Source organism: Pogona vitticeps, chromosome 3 (genome assembly GCF_051106095.1).
Source record: "Pogona vitticeps strain Pit_001003342236 chromosome 3, PviZW2.1, whole genome shotgun sequence".
Taxonomy (NCBI): Eukaryota; Metazoa; Chordata; class Lepidosauria; order Squamata; family Agamidae; genus Pogona; species Pogona vitticeps.
In genome coordinates this window covers 160531181-160552380 of record NC_135785.1, presented here as the reverse complement: position 1 = coordinate 160552380, position 21200 = coordinate 160531181, and the positions used below count along the sequence as shown (strand labels likewise).

Below are 21200 nucleotides of genomic sequence, written 5' to 3'. Positions count from 1 at the left end.
GTGAAAGGATTATTTTAATTAGAGTATTGTAGAACTTAAGAGGCTGTAGCTTATTCAAACTTATTTTGGTGGAAGTGTGTTGATCAACGAAAAATATAGACAGCTGCATTGCTTCATTTACAACATTGCAAAAGAGGGAATTTTTTTTAATTTAGAAATTTTATTGAGACCAACTAAAATGTAACAGATAGGGCCCAACCTTAGGAGTTGGCAAGCAGGACGATTAGTTGCCATGGGTGCCCGGAAGAGGGGAGTCCAGAGATGAGTGGTGGCTTGATGTTTGTTCAGTAGACGATTGTCTATGGTGAGCTGGGGCAGAGGATTAAAAACCTTTGTCACCCCCTGCAAACACTAAGCAGGTAGTCTTAACTATAGAAATTACCTATGTGGAAATGAGTTTCCATTAATTAGCTTTAAACAATGACAAAACAGAGCTTTCCTATTATGGTGCTTTTTAAAAATCAAACTAATATCAGATACAATTATCACGTCTATTAGAGATAGTGGAAGAGCTCTGCCTTTTCACGTCTTCCATTCATCAGGCATTGGATCGCCCTGTAGGCAATGGATGGTCACCATCTTGCATGCATGTACAAGCTCTAGCTTGCTGGGTTTTCTACAGTGGTCTGTGACAGTTTGCAGTCCTAAATACTGGCCTTGATGTAAACTTCAATTTCCTCATTCCTTTTTCTTTCTATGAAACAATATGACAGCAACTGGGGGCCATAATGGAAACCATCTTTGAAAGTGTTAAGCAGGACGTGAAGGCCTCTTGCCTCTCAGAATCAATTGTTACAGAATGACCTCTTCGATAGATGAAGACATGAGGATGGGAGCAATGCTTTTAGTTGTGAGAACTCCTGCTCCAGAAACTTCTCTCCCTCAAAAAATAAGTCCATAAACGGCAGCCGAGAAATTGCTTAATGTAAATGAAGCGTATCTTTTCCAGACAGATGCTGTACTTGCTATGGAGATTTTAATGTGTGTTTTCATTTTCTCTTTTAGACTTTAACTTATTAACTCTGACAAGTAACCTCTTGGTTGTGAACAATTTAATTCACAATTCACTTTTTCTGATTCAAAGTGAACACGAGTGCCCTAATCCCCTAATGGGAATTAATTGCATGTTTCAGTGCTTAACTCTGATCCTTTCTCAATCCCCACTGGGACAAGTTTCTTCCTGAAGGATCTGTATTTGTTATTCAAGACACAATCTGAAAAGTAATGATTTTTTTCTCTCTCCCAAAAGGGAACCAGAGCCACAGAATATTAATGTTCTTTCCTTTGTAGGCAAACAGGCCGGTGGACAGTTTCAACCCTATTTTATGTCACGAAGAGTAGGCACACAAAGCTAAATGTGGATGAAATTGGGGTCATAATTTGAAGACTGCATCTGAAAAAAGGACATGGTTTTGAGGGGTCTTGTATATCTTTGGGGGGAGGGGGACTCATCTTTTTTTCCAGTTAAAAACAAACCAACCAACCTAAGTCCTGATCTAAAGATTTTTTTGGTGTGCATGTGTTTTTTAGTTATGCCCCTTTGACCAGTAAAATTCTTTTTTTCTTCAAGGATAAAAAAGTATTTTTCGTAGAACTACTTCATCATTTTTGATAAACCTCCAAGGTGTTGTTCCCTCCATACTAAAAATGGTACAGCAGGAGCTGAGACAGAGAGATTTTCCTAACGTCACCATTTTTTTCTTATTTTTATTCCCCCCCTCCCCCCACCCTCCAAGAATCTTCAAGTGGCATATAAGGGTATTCTTCATTTTCTCTCCACATGTTATCTTCACAGCAATCTTGTGAGGTAGGTTAGAGCTGACAGCTAAGTACACTGCAGGAGGCGTTTTGAGGTTGGGGAAGCCGATAGCCCCATATGCATTGTTGTGAAAAAGAACATGCATCCCTCCCCCTCACAAAACGTACTGAAACATACAGATGCTAATTTTATGTCTTAAGAAATGAAAAAGTGAATTATATCTTATAGTGGAAGAGAGTGTGAGCAGCTGTCCAAGTGTTCACCAATGATGGTCAGCTTCATGGCTCTTGCTTTCCCTTCCTGGCAGAATCCTTGCGGTTATTTATGTGCGTATAAGAGAAGATGTTGATGTATAATTGTGACATCCTAATGAGGGGCTGTGCTTCTGCGAGTTGCAGTCCAAGAACATCTGGGGGCCCGAGGCTGGGGACCACTGTCCTAAGACACAGGGGGCTCTTACTGCCCAGCACTTGATATTCACTGTACTACACACTTTCTGATTTTGTGGCTGAAGTGGGAAATGAAACTGAGACCTGCTGGATTGGAGTACAACAGGAATTTCCGCTTAGTATGTCACAACAGAGGCAGCCACCTACTGACGCTTTCTGCATCAGTGGTCCTCAACCTTGGGCCTCCAGATGTCCTTGGACTATAACTCCCAGAAGCCTTCAACACCACCTCTGCTGGCCAGGATTTCTGGGAATTGAAGTCCAAGAACATCTGGAGGCCCAAGGTTGGAGACCACTGTTCTGCATGACTCATTACTCATGACTGTGGCTTTGCTGCCGTCTATGCTGTCACCCGTGGAGGGCACCTCCACCAAAGTGTCTTAGCTTCTGCTAAAGACTCCTGGGAATCACAGTGTGTGGGTACTAAGAATTTTTTATCCTTAAGGGAGGGAATCTATGACTTTCCTGAGCACTAGCCAGCTTGGAAAGGTTACTTTTTCAGATTCCAGAGATAAACATGTAACATCCAGAAGACTAAGTAGTTTTTCTTTTTCATAATCTTTCATGTGTCCAAGCACACTGCTGCAGATGAACAGAGTGGTCATTTCTCTGGGTGTGGTACTCACTTGGGACACACAAAAGCTTATGAAACATAAAAATAAATAAGTCCTATAGGTCCTCCATGGCGATTTCTGCTTTTCTTTTACAACAGACTAACATGGGTACCTTCCACATTGCTTTTTAGACTCTACTTCCGGAATACCCTACCAGGCAAGGGATTGGTTTGGGCATATCAAGAGTTGTTTTCCAGAAATGTCTGATAGGCCTCTGCTCCAAAGAATGGCCATCACCTCTTCCACATACAAGTGCAATCCCAGTGTTCTCTTGGGAATGGAATTATGGGTCCTCTTTTTGGGAGAAAGGGGGCCTATTAATAAAACAAACAAATAAATAGAACAAAATATAATTAAACCAGATGCAAGAAAAACCGAAACAAATCAGAAACAAAACCACTGTGGCAACTTCTAGGACTAACCAATTTATTCCAGTTTGAGTTTTCATGGATTACAGTCCACTTCTTGAGACAATAATCCAGTAATTATTGAGACAAGAATACTGGACCACAGGTTCACAACCTGGTGCAACAACTTCTGCATTTTTTTGTTGCTGCTGAAGCAGACTAACATGAATACCTCTCTGAAAATGTTAACCAAATGAAGTTTGTAATGCAGGTATGCACCAAGGGTGACCAGATTGTCTTCCTCTTTCTACATCTGCTGAAACTAGATAATTTCAGGGACTCTTGTCCTAATGCATATTGGTAGAAGAACTGACTTGAGAGCAGATTGTTGGTTAGGTTTCTCTGTAGGAATCCTTGCCAGTTCAGACCCTGGAGATACAACCAGCAATTCATTGAACAGCTAAGGGTAGGGTTGTGTGTGTGTTTTTAAAGCCTATTAGTTGCTATTTTATATTCTCTAAACATGCAAGAGTGGAATGTGCTAACAGTTTTAATTTTAAAAAATCCTTTGCATTGCAAAGGGTTTTTAAAAAAATGTATGTAAGGGGGGGGGGGGGAGAAAGCTTTCAGATAAAGGGGAGGTGTATTTTAAAGTTTTCCTGCTCCTTCAGCACCATTTAATGACCCTCTGCTTAAATTCAGAGCCAGGTGTCCCATCCACTTCTGAAGATTTCTCTGCAGCTGGCAGTAAGAGGCCAAACTGCTGTGTTGGGGGAAACCAGACAGTTTTCTCCTAGCGGTTCAGTGACTGACAGCAAAAATTTGGGAAAGCATCAGATGTTCTGGGCTTTAGTTAGAACCATCACAAAAGGAGGGAGATGCAGCTGGGAGGCAGAATACTTTGAACAGTAGCCAAGGAATAACACGGGAAGCATTTCATTATTGCAGTAAATAGGAGCCTCTTTTGCCTTGTACTGAGAAAGCTGTTTCTAAAATGGCACATCAAAATAGTCAGCCAGGTGTATTGCAAAAGACTGGCTCCACATTTCTGCCCAAAGCTAGAGACACAATCTGTGACAGATGCCTCCTGATGAGAAACATCAAATATGTTGGAAACAGTGTCATGGAACGAAGGCTAGGTCTTCAGCAGGGTATGAGCTGCTCTTGTACGTCTCTTGCTGAAGGTAGCAGATTTGACTAGCATGGAATTTGAAATCCAACCTCTTCTTTACAAAGGAAAGAAAAAAATACAAAGAATTGTATGTTTTGCTCATAGTATTCAATTACAAGCAATGTCAAAAACTGATTTGAAAAATTATATCCTTCAACGTGGACTAATATATTTTGCATAATTTACCAGACACAATAGCGTATTTTTTCCAGTCAAGGAGAGGCATACCCACCCCTGCCCCAGGCTTTCATAGTTTTTCAATGTTCAGATTATCACTTACATGATTAAATTCAGGAAGCTGTGGTCACAAAACATTTGAGCACATTAAATGCTCCAGACTGCATGTGGTGGGTATATTTGCTTAGGTCATCTAAGTATTGTCCCCCAAATAGTTGCAGTAAAAAATACTAGTCTGAACACAGGTTATTATTTCCTTCCTGAATCCCCACCCCAAATGTTTATAAGTTGGTGTGAAGAATGAGCGGCCCTCCACATGCTATTGGAGTGAAATTCCCATCTTCTGCTATTGATTATGTTGCCCTGGGGCTGACTGGAGGTGCAGTCTAAAAATACCCTAACCCAGTGGTCTCCAACCTTTTCCCCATTGCGGACCAGTTGGGGGTGTGTGGCACACTTGCGGGGGGTGGAGCGTGCTCACACGCATGCGCGCTGCGGCCAGGAGATCTGTGTCCACAACCTGCTGCTGCCTAGGCCACGGACCGCTGCCAGGTCACGGAACTGGGGGTTGGGGACCTTTGCCCTAACCTATTCCCCACCCCTCCCATTAGCTGTCAGTTGAAGAATCACTGAATGTAAAGGATACACAGCTGAACTTGACCTAAGAGGTCAAGTGGTTGTCCACAACATCAACTCTCTGTTTCCTCTGAAAGCACAGGATTGCTCCCTAAGAATACAGGACTTTTTTTCATTTAGCAAGATTAGATCAGTTTATACTTTAAAATTGCTCCTGTTCTGTGGGATTCGTTTCTTGAAATTTGTCTTCTTTAGTAGCTTGCTTCTGAGCCACAGTTAATATGCAATTATAGAGCCAAATACATAGTAGGGTGTATCGGTATTGTAAAGTTTGGTAATGAATACCTAATAGAGAAGGATATTCTCATATTTTTCATACAAAGGCAGGCAAGGCCCTTTGTGTTCAAGCAAGCTTCTGGCAGACGGCTCTCTTAAGTGGGTGTGCACACTGTATTGCCATCTCAAATATTTAAAAATTGTTTTATAGTGTTTTTAGTATGATTGTTTAACTGCATTTTATTACATTCTGGCCTAACCTAGGTTCCATTTAGGGCGAAAGGTGGGATGTCAATAAAACAAATACAAATTAAATAATTGGATGCACACAAGGAAAAAAAACCAAGGCTGTACACAGTTCAAGTACTTCCACATAGTATGCTGCTAAAAACAAAGATCGTGAAAATGACTGAAACAATCTGTTTTAAATGGACACTTCCACACTTACATACATCACTGTGAGGAGGAGCTGAGCGGTGTAACTCAACCCTTTCTTAACCAGGCGGGCTGCAGTCAAAAGGGTTATGTCCCACTCTTGTATCTAATAGAAGTGGAACTGCTCTGCTGGATCCCATCCAGTCATCATCATTGTTACTGTACAGTATTTATTTCTCAGCACTGTTGGTGCATGGTGGTGGACCAAAGGGATATGTCCAAGCCTAAACCATAGAAGTCAATTACTGTTTGCAGACTCAAAAGGAGTGTCAAAGGCAGCTTGTATTCCTTGATTTGTTTTTTGATACCTGTGAACCATATTGCCACCTTTGAAGAGCTGCGTTGATGCAAAATGTAGTGGTTGTTATTACAACTTATTTTCATTTCTTTCAGTTTCTTTGGCTGGAAGAATGGTCCATGTCTTTGTCTATGGCACCCTCAAGAAAGGCCAGCCAAACTACGTACGCATGATCAATGGTGCTCATGGAACAGCCAGATATCTGGGCAGGGGATTTACTGTGGAGAAATATCCCCTGGTGATTGCAGGAAAATACAACATTCCTTATTTACTGAACAAGCCAGGAACAGGGCACCGTGTCAGTGGAGAGATTTATTCCATCGATGACCAGATGTTGCAATTCCTTGATGAGTTTGAGGGTTGCCCAGACATGTATCAGCGTACTCCAGTGAGAATTGAAGTGGTGGAGTGGGAAGGTAAAAGTAGTACACCTGAGGGGAGACCAGCTGTTAACAGTATTATGGAATGCTACGTGTACAGCACCACTACTTATCAGCCTGAGTGGATAAATCTCCCTTACTATGACAGCTACGATTCCTTCGGGAAGCACGGGTGTCAATATGTGCTACGGGAAAGCAGAGATTAAAACTGGAAGGCAGTTTTTTTAAATAACATGAATCAAATCTCCACCATTTTCTATGGAAAGGAAGCATTAAATTTTCTGATTTGAATACAGTTGTTTTTAAACATCAATCCCATTGGTTATCTAAGTTCACAGCTGTAGATCTGTTTCTACAACTTACACAGTTTCTTTTATGCAATCATAAATTAGGATTCTGGCTACTTATTTTGTAGTCCAATCAGGTCTACAAATTTTAACTTGCCCAGCCACACATGGTGAATAATGGATAAAGAGTATTTCATTCTCTTGCTGTAATACTCTGTCTAGAACAACATTTTGTGTATGTACAAGGCAAAGAGAAGTGTTGCTTCATTTTTAGCACTCTGCTTGGGAGGGGAAAAATCCACCACCTACATGGAGTTGAGCCAGAAAATGGGTCTGGGAAGAAGTCCATTTATCATCCAGTGAGACAAATGAATTCACTTAAGGAATCTGAGCAGCACAGGGATGTCCTCAAGTCCAATTCGGTAAGATTCAGAAGATATAAAGTGGCTAAGGATGCAACATGAATTTTCAAGATCACCCACCTCTCACAAGATACAGCATTTTTCTAAAGTGGTGAGCTGACCATTACTGTGCAACAAGAAGGATGGAACCTGAAGGTAGCCTAGTAGCTGTTTGGATTGTTGTTACTGTTTTGCCAGAAATCATCACCACAAAATGTATTGTGCTACGTGCAAAGAAAGTTCTGACTAATCCGCTGAACTGGGAGAAAGTAAATGAATTATATTATTATATGCCTCACATAATTGAGCACAAATGATACATCCCCACCACCACCTGCTTTCTCATTCCTTTCTGGGCAGGCAAGATTCTGTTCATGAATGAGTTTTAGTGTAAGTTGCCCTTTTAAATCTGCTTCAACTTCCCAAGAAAGCAACAAATACTGTGTATTGCTAACTCCTGATGTGGAGGTAAATTCTGAATGAATATGGGCTAGCCCCTCTTTCCAGTTAGAGTTCAGGATATTACCATATTTTTCCATGTATACGATCTCCCAGTATATAAAACAACCCCCCTAAACAGCCCCCTATATAAAACAACCCCCAGTATATAAAACAACCCCCTTGCTGGAGGTGGAGGAGCAGTTAATGGGCAACTGCTCCCTCCACCTCCGTCTCTCCTCCTGCTGCTGCTGCCTCCCCCACTGCCCGATCACCTCCTCCAGTGCGACTGCTTTGCCTCCGGCTCCTGCTGCTCCTGCCACTGGAGGGGACAAGGTGGACATGAGCTGGAGGTGAGCCCCATCAGTCCCACTGGGGGAGGTGATTGGGTGGGCAGGGGAGGCAGCAGCAAGAGGCACCTGAGCGCTTGGGATTGCTCCTTTGCCTCCGTCGCCATCTCCTGTTGCTGCTGCTGCTGCCTCCACCACCAGAGGGGACAAGCCGTGAGCCCTGGAGGAGGCAATTGGGCAGCGGCGATGGCAGCAGCAAGAGGCGCCCAAGTGCACGTGTGAGTGCTCCTTTGCCTCTGCCTCCTTCCACGTATAAAACAACCCCCAATTTGTCCTCTGATTATTTTAGGAAAAAGTGTCATTTTATACATGGAAAAATACGGTACCTATGGAAAAGGCAGAAGCTGGGGTGTATTTAGGTGCTGTTCAAAAAGATCACCATACCTGTGAAGCAGCAGTTTTCTGAACTTATTAGATTCTTAAACTTCTTAGCTGTATCATGGATGTGTAGGGCAATATGTGATATTGGTTATATATACAACACTACCCCTAGATTTCTGTACTTTATATCTGTACCCATAAATATGCTCTATGATTGTCATTTTGTTGTCTCTGTTCCTCTGTCTTTTCATCTGTTTAATTTTTGTTATGTTTCCAAGTAATACATAAGGCTGAACAGGAATTTGACAGGGATGCACTACTACATTGGTAATGGTAGAAGCTTTTCAACAAATTATGAGTGTTATCAACAACTACTGTAAATTATGAGACAATTTGTAAAATAAATTCAATAATTTACTTTTTTTCTGTTCCTTAAAAGATCACTAATGTAGTGTCCTACAGCTCTTCTGACTCATACATAATCACTTTCACTGCAGTGGTTCCCAAAGTGTGGGCTGTGGCTCTGTGGGGGTGCCAGGAAACCAACTCAGGGGTGCCATGCAATTCTCTCCTCCTTCCCCCCCTCCCTCACCCATAGTATACTACAGCACTTACTTCTTGCTGAAAGACTGGGTTTCCTGACCTGTTCGCAAAGGAGCCTTACATCTCGCGCCCATGCAAATAAATAAATAAATAAATAAATAAATAAATAAATAAATAAAAATAAAGGGGAAAAAAGCAGCTTCTTTGTTTTTCCGGAAGCTTCTTCCCTTGGAGAAGTCAGGCCATGAGTTCTTCCCTTAAGCTATCTGTATACAGCATGGTCTCCATCTAGTGGCCAGTCCTAGTAATACACCTTGGGTTTATTATTTTTATTTTATTGTTTTCAGGCAGAGGATAAGTTAAACCACAGGCGCCACAGTTTGTAGGATTGGAGCTCTGTGTAAACTAAGGTCTTTGCCTCTGCCCTCCTGACTCCTGCAGACTGTCATCTGGATAACTACAGCATTTACCAGGGGAAACCTGATTTGATAAACTGCAAATACAGAGCAGATCAAACTGTATTTTCCCTGCTGTAGAGACAAACTTAAAATCTTTCATGGGCAAATGGTCTTAAATGTACAATATAAAAGTTCTGAGCTACACACAGTTCTTAATTCAGGGCTGGCTGTTCAAGAAAGAATATAGCTGTTTCTCAGCCTTAGCATTTACACCCAGGTCATCTTCACATGCAGACGGATGTCAAGGGAAAAAAAAAGAGGTAGTATTTACAGATTCACTAGATTAAAGTCAGCAGGTTAGCTCTCACACTATGTATGTACAGTGGGGCCTCGCTAGACGATTACCCTGCAAAACGGGTGATCCACAGGATGATGCCTTTTTGCGATCGCTAAATGGTTTTTCCTATGGGGGATTTCGCTGGTCTGTGCTTCGCAAACCGTTTTTCGCAAGACGACAATTTTTACAGCTAATCGGTGCTTCCGTTTTTCTCAAGACCGTGATTTTACAGCTGATGGTGCTTTGCAAAATGCCTTCCCTATGGGCGATTTTCGCTGGACGATGATGATTTCCCCCCATTGGAACGCATTAAATGGGTTTCAATGCATTCCAATGGGGAAATGCTTTTCGCAAGACGATGTTTTCGCAAAACAGCGATTTCAATGGAATGAATTAACATTGTCTTGTGGGGCACCACTGTATGAGTCTTTTAACATCTTCCATGGTTGAGTATGTTAGTGCCAGCAGTAGCCTTTCCATCACCAGCACCATTCAAAAGGTTCCAAGATTTTGAAAATCCAAAAAGAAAAAATTCATTGAGAGGCACTAGCACACCACACATTGAAAGATTTTGTTGTTACTCTTTGTTGGTTGGTTGGTGGTAAGTAGAAATTGTATGCTAAACCTTGCTATGTTGATTTTTCTGTCTGCAGGAAAACCTTCCATACAAGAGCATTCAAAAATGACCATCTTGCCAGAAGCACGAAATGGGCAACCCGTTTTGTTGTATGTGTAGATCCAGACATAGATTATTCATATACCAAAATTTTTAATTTTGTTGTCTTATTCCATACTAGCAGAAATACTGAAGGAGAAGTACAAATTTCATATATACAGTGATTTATAAAGGAGTGAAATCTGAGATCGAGGGGCTATTTTAATTTATCTCTATGCCAGGTACACCATTTGGCCCCTTGTCGCTTATGCAGTATAGATTACTTTTCAAAATACCATAGCTGTGCCAACATTCATTTGAATTTGTCAATGAACGTACAAAGAGGATGTCGCCAACTGTGCTAGGGTGTGGAAGAAATGGTTTCATTCCAGCTCCACAAGCTCATCTCCTTCCCCAACAGTTTCACCAGCTTTGCAGTACACAGCTTTCACCTGCAGAACACAGAAATAAATCACCTGACTGATTACGAAAACAGGCCAAACAACATTTTGTTTGGATTGCATTTGACTTTACAAAAAGAACAAATCACGGACCCCTCCTTGAAAGATCTGTAAACCTATAAAGCAACTTAAATCTAAAAGGATCTTCCGTAGTGCTTTTGTTTTTTTTAAGTTAATTTACCTGAGTCACACATGTAAGGATATTTATATTAAACAGGTTTTGTTCTTGTTTTTTGTCAAAATGTGGCAACTTCTTCAACTGAGAGCACAGGTGGCTAACTGTGGCTCTCCAAATAGAATTGGTATTCCCAGCAGCCTCAGCCAACATACGTAGTCAATGTTGTGGGAGATGCAGTTTAAAAATATCTGGAAGACCACCCTTGGTAAGGGCCCCAAGAGTAGAGGTGTTTTTGATGCTGGCTTTGTTTGTTGCTTTCTTTTGCTACAGTACACTGTTTCATAATTTTACTGCAAATCATTTTTGGATGTGTGCCTCAAAGGGCAGTGTGTATCTGACTAGATCCATGATGATTCCTAAAGAATGGGAAAGCACTGTAGCTCAGTGTGCAAACACAAGAGGGAAGGCTACTAGTCTGTGCAAACCAGTGACTCAGACTTGGGAGATCCAAGTTCTAGCCCACACTGATCTGTGAGCCTTACTGGTTGACCTTGGACCACTAAGTCTCTTTTAGCCATACTTTCCTCATGGAGCTGTTGTGCAGATAAGGTAGAATGAGGGTAGCCATTTTTACCGGCTTGAGTTCACTTGAGGAAAGGCAGAATTCAGGTGCAACAAATAAACTACCGTCAACCCTAGCCAGTAAGGGTTGGGAAAGGCTGGGTTAGAGATATTTACAGAAAAAGACTGAGTCGAGTCACTGATATTTACTTGTTGTAAGCAGAACAGAGGGAGAAAAAGACCAATCATGTCTGCAAGAGATGCCCTCTGGTTGTGCTGGTGGCATGTCCACTGGACACATAATTCTTAGGTACATGAAGAACTATACTGCTAGGAGCTGGGACTGAGCTTTTGGAAAGGGTATACTGCTGCTTTCCCCTCTGCTCTTCTCTAAAAAGGAACACCACCACCCTAGTATGTGGACAGAGAGTCCCAAGGAAAGCAGCAGTTGACTTCTAGCTTATCATAGTTCTCGCCAAGACACCACCTCCCAAGCAGCCTCCACTCACATTGGCTTAGTCATTCCCTACTAGGAGATTAGAGCAGCTACCCAAGGTGAAAAAATTGAAGGAAATTGTTTAAAGCATATTCAAAGGAACTAAGCTATTAAGAGGTTGAGTCCAGCTTAACTCTCAGGCAGAACCAATCTATGAAAATGCCATTTGACTATGTTCCAGAGGAAGAAATTGTTTTGATGTTAAGAAAGCACTCCACAGAGTTCTTGAGAACTACTGGTGTCAGTGGAAGTTTTCTCTCCTGCAACTTTAATTACCATGTGGAAAGGAAGTGATTTTTAGAAAGGATGCAGCTGGGTAACTTTCTCTCTAAGATATGCTACCTCCTGAACATCCCTCTTTAACCTCATGAAAATGGTGCAGATGAATTGAATATTTTATTTGATGTGATTTGGAGGAAGAAATAGCTGTTTAACTAGTAATTTTGCAATTCAGACAAGTCCTGGTATTTAGCTGTAATCATGACTTTACAGATATGAAGTAACAAATGCAAATTGTATGCAGATATGTATCCTATGTGGTTGCAACATGAATAATTTTTAAGTTCCTTCAAATTCCTCTGCTTGTGCAAAATGCAAGAATCATAACACTAAGTGGTACAATATACCAGATGGGTGGGATATAAATCAAATAAATAAATAAATAAATAAATAATGCAACCATTCATTTAAAAATTGACTGAAACTCAAATGTGCACCCAATGCAAAACCCCTACTTAAGAGAAGTAATCAGACTACCATCAACTGTTTACAACACACATATATTTTCCCAGGAACATAACCATCCAACTTAATTCCATTAATTCTGGCTGTTTATCTGCCAGAACCACATATACATACGGGAAGCTTTACAGATTACAGTACAATGTTGTTACTTATGGCAAGAGTACTCCTGGAAAAGCAGATGGCACTCCTGACTATTGTCTTACCACTGGGTTGAATGAATTAAAAAAAAAACCTGTCATAGTGAAGGGGAAACAGCATTGCACTTTCTTCCAAATGAATCAATCTCATGTATAAATCCTTGCCCATATGTTGTGTCTTATAGTCCATATATCCAATTTTGCATGGTGTATTTTGGAGGTTTCTAGTGTGGAACTGGAAACACCTAACTATGGTCAAATTGTAGAATTACAAACTCATGGAATGTGGTTTTTATTATCAGAACCCTGTGCCTGCATTTTCTCCATAGGCGTACTTAACATATGCCTAAATATATAATCCAATATACACACACATCTATGTAAAATTGGGTTGAATCCCAATTTTATTGTAGATGACTTACAAAATCGGGGCACTTAAGTTCTGATTAACCCAAGTGTCATTTATTTCTATACTCTACATATGACAATGTCTTGATCCAACATTTTGTACTGGATTGTGTAATAGACCCAAATCTGAAAAAAAGGATTGCAGCCAAGATAAGATCCATTTTGAACAACTGATAAACATTTATGAATTGAAAATCCATAAATCACCACAGTTTCAGAACAGGATCGCACAATTCAAAATTGATGCCAATTTTAAAGATTCTAGAAGTTAAAGAGTTATATCTATTTTTATTGCTTTCTAAAATGAAGCCAGTTTCTGTTCAACTTGACAAGCACCAAAAACCTTTAGTAGTATAACTAGACATACCTTTCCAGTTTTAGCAGCAACCAAACTATTCTGCATTTTCATAGCCTCAATGACACAGATTTCTTGACCTTCTGCAACCTGGTAAAAGCAAAATATGATGCTCAATTATTTTTTTAAAGTATGAAAATATTAATTTAAATCTTTACAGAAAACAGCCTATCAAGGACACTTCATTCTCACAGATGAACTTAAAGCCACCAACAATGAAGAGCTTTAACTAACAATCTCAGCTTCCAGAATCCTGCTGGCAAAGAAAGAGGGTGAGAGCTCTGTGGGTGGAGCACTCCATGTTTGCCCCAGTGATCTCCGGCCCACAGTTATGCAAGTCAGAGAACTGTCCCACTGAATCCAATGTTAATTTCTGTTGGCACAAGAGTTCAGGGTGCATTGTACAAGTGGCAGAGAAAGAGCAATTGCATGCAGAACAGACTATTCCACATGCAATTAATAAGTAAAAAAGGGATACTGGTATATAATAAGGCTCCTATATGTTTCCTATAGGCAGGAAACCTTCTTAGTGAGAATCCTCTTCTTCTGACTCTTCTTCAAAGCTTGTTTTCTTTGTGGGGCTTTGGAATGCCTATCTTAGCCTTCACCCCAGCCACGATAATTGACCATAACTGTGGTTAGGATCCTGTCCAGGCAAGTCACTTGCATAATGGTTTCGTGAATGGCTTGACTTTTTTCTTTTTTATACAAGGGGGCATCCAGTGCATCCCTGGGAAAGCTGAAGTTTGTGTCCACAATCTGGCAATCTCTTCTTGGTGAATGGCAAGCAAGCACATTCCACTTACCGCATCAGCTTTCTGCCCCTGTGGGTCCCAATTGGGATCCCTGCATAGTCTTCCCGCACTTTTTCCTTGTCTCCCATCCCTGTTATGCTATCATGTGTGGCAAATGCACATGCAGACAAGCATACACATTTGCCTTTCAGCACATATATAAGAGTACATATAGGAAGCCACCAGAACGTTCTGACAAACAGACATATTATGAAATGGAAACCCAAGTTCATCACATGCAGTGGCACATATGCAAAGTGGTAAAATGTGGGTTGGCAAATTTTGACCCTTCTGGTGCTTTCCAAGTCCATTCCCATCAATCCTAGCTAGCACAGTCAATGTGATGAATGTTGGAGCTGCAGTCTGATGATACCTGGCCACACTCTGCACAATCCTAGCCTAAGTATCTGACCAAGGCCAATCAGTGGGAGACCTTCATTCCAAGAGGGAGTTAAGTTCTAGACATGCAGCCCAGCTCGCTGGGTGGCGGGGCAGAATGTGTAGCCTGCATAATTAACTTGTAAACCGCCCACAGAGTGCTTGAAGCACTATGGGGCGGTATATAAGCAGCACGCTCTGCTTTGCTTGAATTCTGCACTGACCTATGCATATGACAGCAGCATTGATGGTATGATGACTGGCAGAAAAGAGGAAAAAGCAAGAGTATGTGGGTAGAAATAAGACCACGGGAAAAAAGTGTTGTCCCATTTTATTTCCATTCAGAGCTTACAGTGGGCAAAATCTTGGTGCATAAAATTATTCCAGAGTAAACCCGATCTGGAACCATAAATCATGAATTGAAACTAACTGAACATTCCACCCCCCCCTTTTTTTTTTCAGGTTCTGAGACTCCCTAGGGCTTCCTTTTGCCTTTGACAGCCTTAGGACTGATTAGGGGTAGGGAGCCTCTCTCTTATAGTAAAAAACTGCCACTGGATTGCTGCTACAGAGACTCCTAGCAGCGATCTGGTGGCAATTCTGGCTATTAAAAGCTCTCATTCTACCCATCCTATCCTAATGCTGTTCAAGGCTTCGCCGGGGCAAAAGAGAGCTCCAGGGAGCCTTGGAACCCAAAGGGCAGAATAGGAATTTATGCTCTTGATGCATACCCATAAAATGTTACATACAAGTTTCACCAACAGATTTTGGAAGTGCTGGTACAAAATACACACTGAATCCTGACAGTTTTCCAGAGACTTGACAAGCTCTACCTGTGATTCCACAAAGGTGTTTTAAAAATCCGTAAACATAACAGCTATAATAAATATGCAGAGTTGCGACACAGACCCCCCCTATGAGTTATAGGCCCTTTACACTGTTCCATATGTACCTTTCCTCTCTCTGTGACACATATATTTTACAGGGGTAAATGGAATTGCATTCTTTAGAGTAAAATCATAACTAAAGCCTTACAGAAAAACCAACCTGGTTAGTTCTCCACCTTAGAGGGAAACTTGTTATTTCCACAAATACTCCATGTTCAAATACTGCTACGTTACTTCTAATAATACCCAATTTGCTTAAAACAGCTTTAGTAGAAAGTGTCACTTAAGCACCCACATTTAATAATTATTCTTTATGCCAATCCTTTGTAGCTCTTCCCCACACTGTGTTGCAAAACAGCAAATCCTAAAATTAGTCCCCAATATCTCTCACTTTCCTCTTTCATTCATTCTCTTGGGCTTTGTTCACCTTCTTTCACTGCATAATTGTGTGTATCTTTTAGCCTGTCTGTATCATTTAAGCCAGAAAATGAATATCTTTGAGATCTCTAAAAATATCCTCTTTCCTAATTTAAGGATTAAGTTGGGTTAAAAAAAAAACAGTATTTTTTCAAAAGATACTGATCTGGGGAAAAAAAGCAGAAAGCCTTCGCAAACTATAGTACAGTTTGCAACAATGGCATTCAGTTCTGATTAAAGATTCTCTCTGTATTTAATAATGGATTTAATGGTGGCCTGAAATGGGGGGAAAGTATCAAATAAAACCTGCCAGATTCTTATTCAGCTGAGTCCACTGTAATCAATTACATCCTCAAGTTCTACGACTTCTAGAAAAAGCAAATTAAAAACACAAAACAAAATGCAGATTTTCATTAAAACAACTTTTCTTTTCAGAAGAAACCAAATTGAAACTGCTGAGATTAAAATTAATATGAAATAACAATAATATTTAATTTCATTGTTCAGTGACTAGGAACTAAGAAGCATTTCATTCCAAAACCCAGTGTTACACAAAGCTTTCAGTGGCTTCTTATATCAATTTTTTCCAGATTTCCATTTTAAAGTTTTAACATCTGATGTACTTGTAAAAAAAGAAAAGGGAAGCATAATTTGGGGTTAGTTGAATAGCCAACTGTTTATGCAACATTTAGGACTTGTACAAAGGCTGTGTGTGCAGTAAAGAATGTGATGAAGGGTGTCTTGAAACAAGTGTTCTTGGAAAATGGAAGGAGAGAGTTGCAGTAATCTTACACCTATTTTAGTTTTGTACAAGAGAGAAACAGGAGTATTAATTGTTCTCTTTATATTCAGAGGTACAATGAAGAAAGCTCTTGAAGAGATCTTTGTGAGTCTAGCCCACTCCCTTAATACTTTTGTGAATCATCTGATAAAGACTTAATGATTGTGACAGGATGTCTTCAATGTTAGGCTTACAAAACAGTCACAAGCCCTGCAAGTCTTTTTGATAAACCCAATCGGCACTGATGTATTTCTCCACTCTGTCTAATTGGTGTAAAGTTTGCAGATCTGAGTCTCATATCTTTCACCCAGCTTGCTGCGTCCTCTCCTTTGACACCAGGTCAAGGTTCACATTCGCATCCGATTATCAAAGTGGCATTCATTAAGCAGCAGCCTGCCTTGCACCAAAATGAGTTAGCTTGAAGGAAAGAAAGCTCGGCCCATTTACTCAGCAGTTTTTAGCATTTTAAGGAGGCCCAAATGTCACACAGTATTGCTACGTTCTGAAGAGTTTCAGACATCTCCAGCTGATGATTAATTGTGAGTGATGGGAAATAAAATCCAGTAAAGCCAGCTGCTTGCCATGGTCGGCAAAATTACTATAATGGATATAGGCTGCCAATTTTCCAGTTTTACTGGCAAGTCTTCCAAGTGTAATTAAGGGAAGTTATAAATGATATGGAAATCTATCAAGTCCCATTTATTTTCAGAGGACTCCTTCCCCAGGGACTTTTATCTTCAAGCTTATAGTTTGCTTTGTTGTGCTAATGATTTCAACCACTTTTTACTTCCATTAAAACCTCCAATATACCACTATAAGAAGTCAGATCCACTTCATTTACAAAGATTTAAAGAAACAGAAAGCTCTTAAAAGTCATTTGTTTTTTATTTCACTTTTTAGAAAAGCCCTAACGTAGGCCTTGTTTGCTTTGTGGAAACTCGCATTATGAAATGCTGCATCTTTCCTGCCTTTTAAATCAGACAGGAGGGGGAAATAACCTTGAAGAAATGGCCAAGCTTTTGAGAAACAGGGATAGATTTATCCAACCCTTAGAGAAAAAATAAAATGTCAGCATTGTAAAAAGTGGCCTTTGATGCTAGACATTTAGCAGAGGGTGGTGTTGCTCACTAATGTCGTTTGATTTGGAATAAAAGCATGAAAATGATGTGCAAGGGCCTAAAATTGGAGAGGTAAAGGATGAGTGCACCGTATTCCATTTCTCAATTTCATCCTTCAGAACCACAAAATAGGGGGTTATACAGTTACTGGATGAGATTTACGGTAACAGCTGTGGTCCTCCCACACAAGGGAGGACCTTCTAATGGGGTAAGGTCTGTTTTGAACAGACGGGGAGTTACAAAACAAGGTTCCCTATTAAGGATGAGCTCTAATATTCCTGGATAAGGAACATGAGAGCAATTGTCAGAGTGCCTTTAAGAAACCCTAAACACCACATTTTGCTGCTTTGGCCACACACTTACTCAGTCATTAAACCTGGATATATTTTAGAAAGTGCAAACTGTTCATAAATGACAGGATGCAAATGCGAGAGAATTTTCCTCCCTACAACCCTCTAGCCACTGTAAAGAATGTACAGGAAACTGTGCCAGTGGCATATGGCTTTCTACTGTGCTAAACATTCATACAAAAGACAGGTTCATCAGTCACCGGCGTATCTGGGTAAAAGGAAAAAAAAAGCTTCTGATGGATGTTATTTAGAGCTTACCTGCTGCTAATACATTACTGGGGCTAGAAACCCTCATGACATTGGAATGACAGACCATGAAATACAGCACGCACAGAACATACCATGTTTGCCAGCTTATCCAAAATAATAAATAAGCTATTTAAACTCTGTGCCTAACATTGGGCCCGCTGCAAGGAACCTTGGGTCAGTCATACACAGGCCAATTAATGCACAGCATCTGCTGCACAGAAGCAGCACACGAAGCACTTCCGAATGATTTCAGCAATTAAAAGAAAACTGTTTCCTGCCTGTTCCGACAGCAACTGTGTCAATGCAAGAGTGAGCATCAAATCATTGTGTGCTACTGAAAAAAATTAAGCTTCTTTTTTTTTTTGTGGCTGGGAAAGGAGGAGGGTGGGGTGGAGATTTCTTACGGTATAGGATCGTTCTTTTGTTGCCCTACATTGTGTTTTTCTGCCAAATTAGACAGAAGGCTCCAAGGACTTGCAAGGCCCTCTTCACTATATCACCTTCTGGTGTGCAGTGTCTCCCTAAAAAGATGGATCAATATCAGCCCTGCTGGCTCATCTGCAAAAGTGAAAACCTAACAATTTCATTTTAAAGACCTGTATATATTAGAACAAAGGTGCTAGAATATAATATACTTGAAAGCCTCCTGGAGCCCTACATGGATGTAAAAGTATCACAGCTAACTTAAATTTTTTTAAAAAAACACTTCAAACGACCAACCCCAAAGAAATGGGGGGGGCAAGGGGGAGGAAACAAGATATCCTGTATATCTGAGCCAGACAAAGGCACAGCTAGAATCACATTTTGATACCTTTTGGAACTTAGAGAAGTGCATGAAAAGCAAGCCCCCAATATTCACATACCCTTATCTTTCATGGTATTTTGAGCAGAGCCAACAGACTGACGTTAGTCACACATAAGCTATCATTCTTACAAGATGATGGCAAACTAACTCCAAGATCATTTTGTCATCACACAGAATGTGCTTACACTATGTGCTTTGAGCTATGCAAAAACAACCCCCCTCCAAGGACATGAAAGTAACATATTTTTTAAACAGAATTAACCCCCTAGTTTAAGTAACATGTATTGGTACTTATTGCATGTATATCCCACCCTTACTCAATCAGCTGAATTGTTTTGATGACTACTCATTGTTGAGGTCCTCCCTATCATGGTGACTTGTTGGCATCAGACACTTATGCAGAAAACAACATCATGGGAAACTGGAGAATTGACATTGTCCAAATCTGTGTAAAATAATTAGTGCCATTTCCATGTTCCAGCTAAATTAATCTTGAAACAGGAGCTACAGAGTTGAAAATATAATTAGCAGCAATTAACATTGCTTGACAGATGATTATTAAACTTTTTACGCCACACTCCTTTAAAGAATGAATTTTGGTAGAGCGCATCTCAGATTTCTTGACCCTTGATTAATCAAAGGTCAGTGACGTTCCCCTGACAGCAATAAGCACCAATCATTGTACCCCCACTTATCCAAAACACAAGTGCTCCCAAAGGTTCTAGAAACATCTAGATTTCCCTTTGGGATGATGGGCGAGCTTGACAATCAAAAAGCTTAAAAAAATGATTTCAGCAATGAGTTATCAGTGGTTGTTGAGACATATTCATATGTTAAAGGAAGTCAGTGCAAAACCCTACTTTTCTTAAAAGTGTTCTCTTTCATCTTCAGAAAAAGCGATCTACAGCAAGTACTACTATTGTTATTTTACCACCACACACATCTCAGTTTTGTATTTAAATAAAAAGCAAGCAAGCCTACAGCTTTACATTTATAGAGAAATGTCATATTAAATCCAGTAACTCAAGCAGAATGAGACTAAGGTAAAGTTTATGTATACTGTGCACCAAACCAAGGCTGGGCATTCCACCCCCTCCGGCACTAAATTTTGATATGAGGCAGCTCTATACTGAACTACATTTTCTAGGCACCAGTTTTATTTTATTTTTTAAAGTGTTAGGGTGACCAGGTGTCTACTATTTTTAGCGCTATATAAAATTAACACTAATACACAAATTTTATTTGCAATGCCAGACTCGCTGTGAAAACCAGCTACAGTAAAGGAAAAAAGAAAACAGTGGGTTATTTACACAAGAGTGACAAGTGCAGCTAATCAATATTTGGTGCTCATTAAATTATATCACAAAGCTATGTTAAAGGCATTTTTAAATGCACGGCTTAATTTACTATTATTTTCTTGTTCCTTCCCTGCTTTCATTGCTTTACAAAGCACTGCTAATTAACAGAGACCATGAGAAATTTATTTCAGACTTTTAAGAGCTGAACAGCAAGCAAGGCGTTAAAAGAAAAGGGAGAAGGTTACAAGCAACAAGTAGTATATTAAATATATAACCTTACATTTTACAAGAAATCTCAGTCTCCTGTGGTGTGCTTAGTGAAGTGAGGGAAAGAGAGAGGATTGTAAGGTGTTTTTCGGTTTGCTGCATTTGAACATTTTAAAAGACAGAACAATGGCTGGACATTATCTGTAATCTCAGCAAGACATATTTTCCCTAGGCTTTGACAATTGAGCATTATGGAGTGGAGTGGTGTTGGCCTAAAATTAAATAAGTCTGAAACCATGTATCTCTCATTTGACTAGTAAAGCATTTCAATTTTCCCTTGACATAAAATGGAGGACATTTCCATGTTTTCTTTTAGATACAGTACAGAGCTATTAGTGCCCATATTTAATGCTAAAACCCTTCA

General features: G+C 40.2%; 2 protein-coding genes across 5 annotated transcripts in view; one reads left to right on the top strand and one right to left on the bottom strand.

Moving 5' to 3' along the window:
- The window catches only part of GGACT (gamma-glutamylamine cyclotransferase), a 36768-nt gene extending 29030 nt beyond the window's left edge, over positions 1-7738 (top strand). For both annotated transcript variants that reach the window (XM_020801605.3, XM_020801604.3), the window contains exon 2: positions 6198-7738. In XM_020801605.3, the coding sequence (XP_020657264.1) occupies positions 6215-6688 (474 nt within the window). In that variant the 5' untranslated portion in view covers positions 6198-6214 and the 3' untranslated portion in view covers positions 6689-7738. The remainder of the gene's footprint in view (positions 1-6197) is intronic.
- A 2568-nt stretch (positions 7739-10306) lies between these two features.
- PCCA (propionyl-CoA carboxylase subunit alpha) overlaps positions 10307-21200 on the bottom strand; it is a 314567-nt gene continuing 303673 nt past the window's right edge. For all 3 annotated transcript variants that reach the window (XR_013544059.1, XR_013544058.1, XM_072994650.2), the window contains 2 exons: positions 13505-13582; positions 10307-10664 (listed from right to left, as the gene is read on the bottom strand). Coding sequence is in view for 1 of the 3 variants with exons in the window: in XM_072994650.2 (XP_072850751.2) it covers positions 10596-10664; positions 13505-13582 (147 nt within the window). In the remaining 2 variants the exon portion in view is untranslated. The remainder of the gene's footprint in view (positions 10665-13504; positions 13583-21200) is intronic.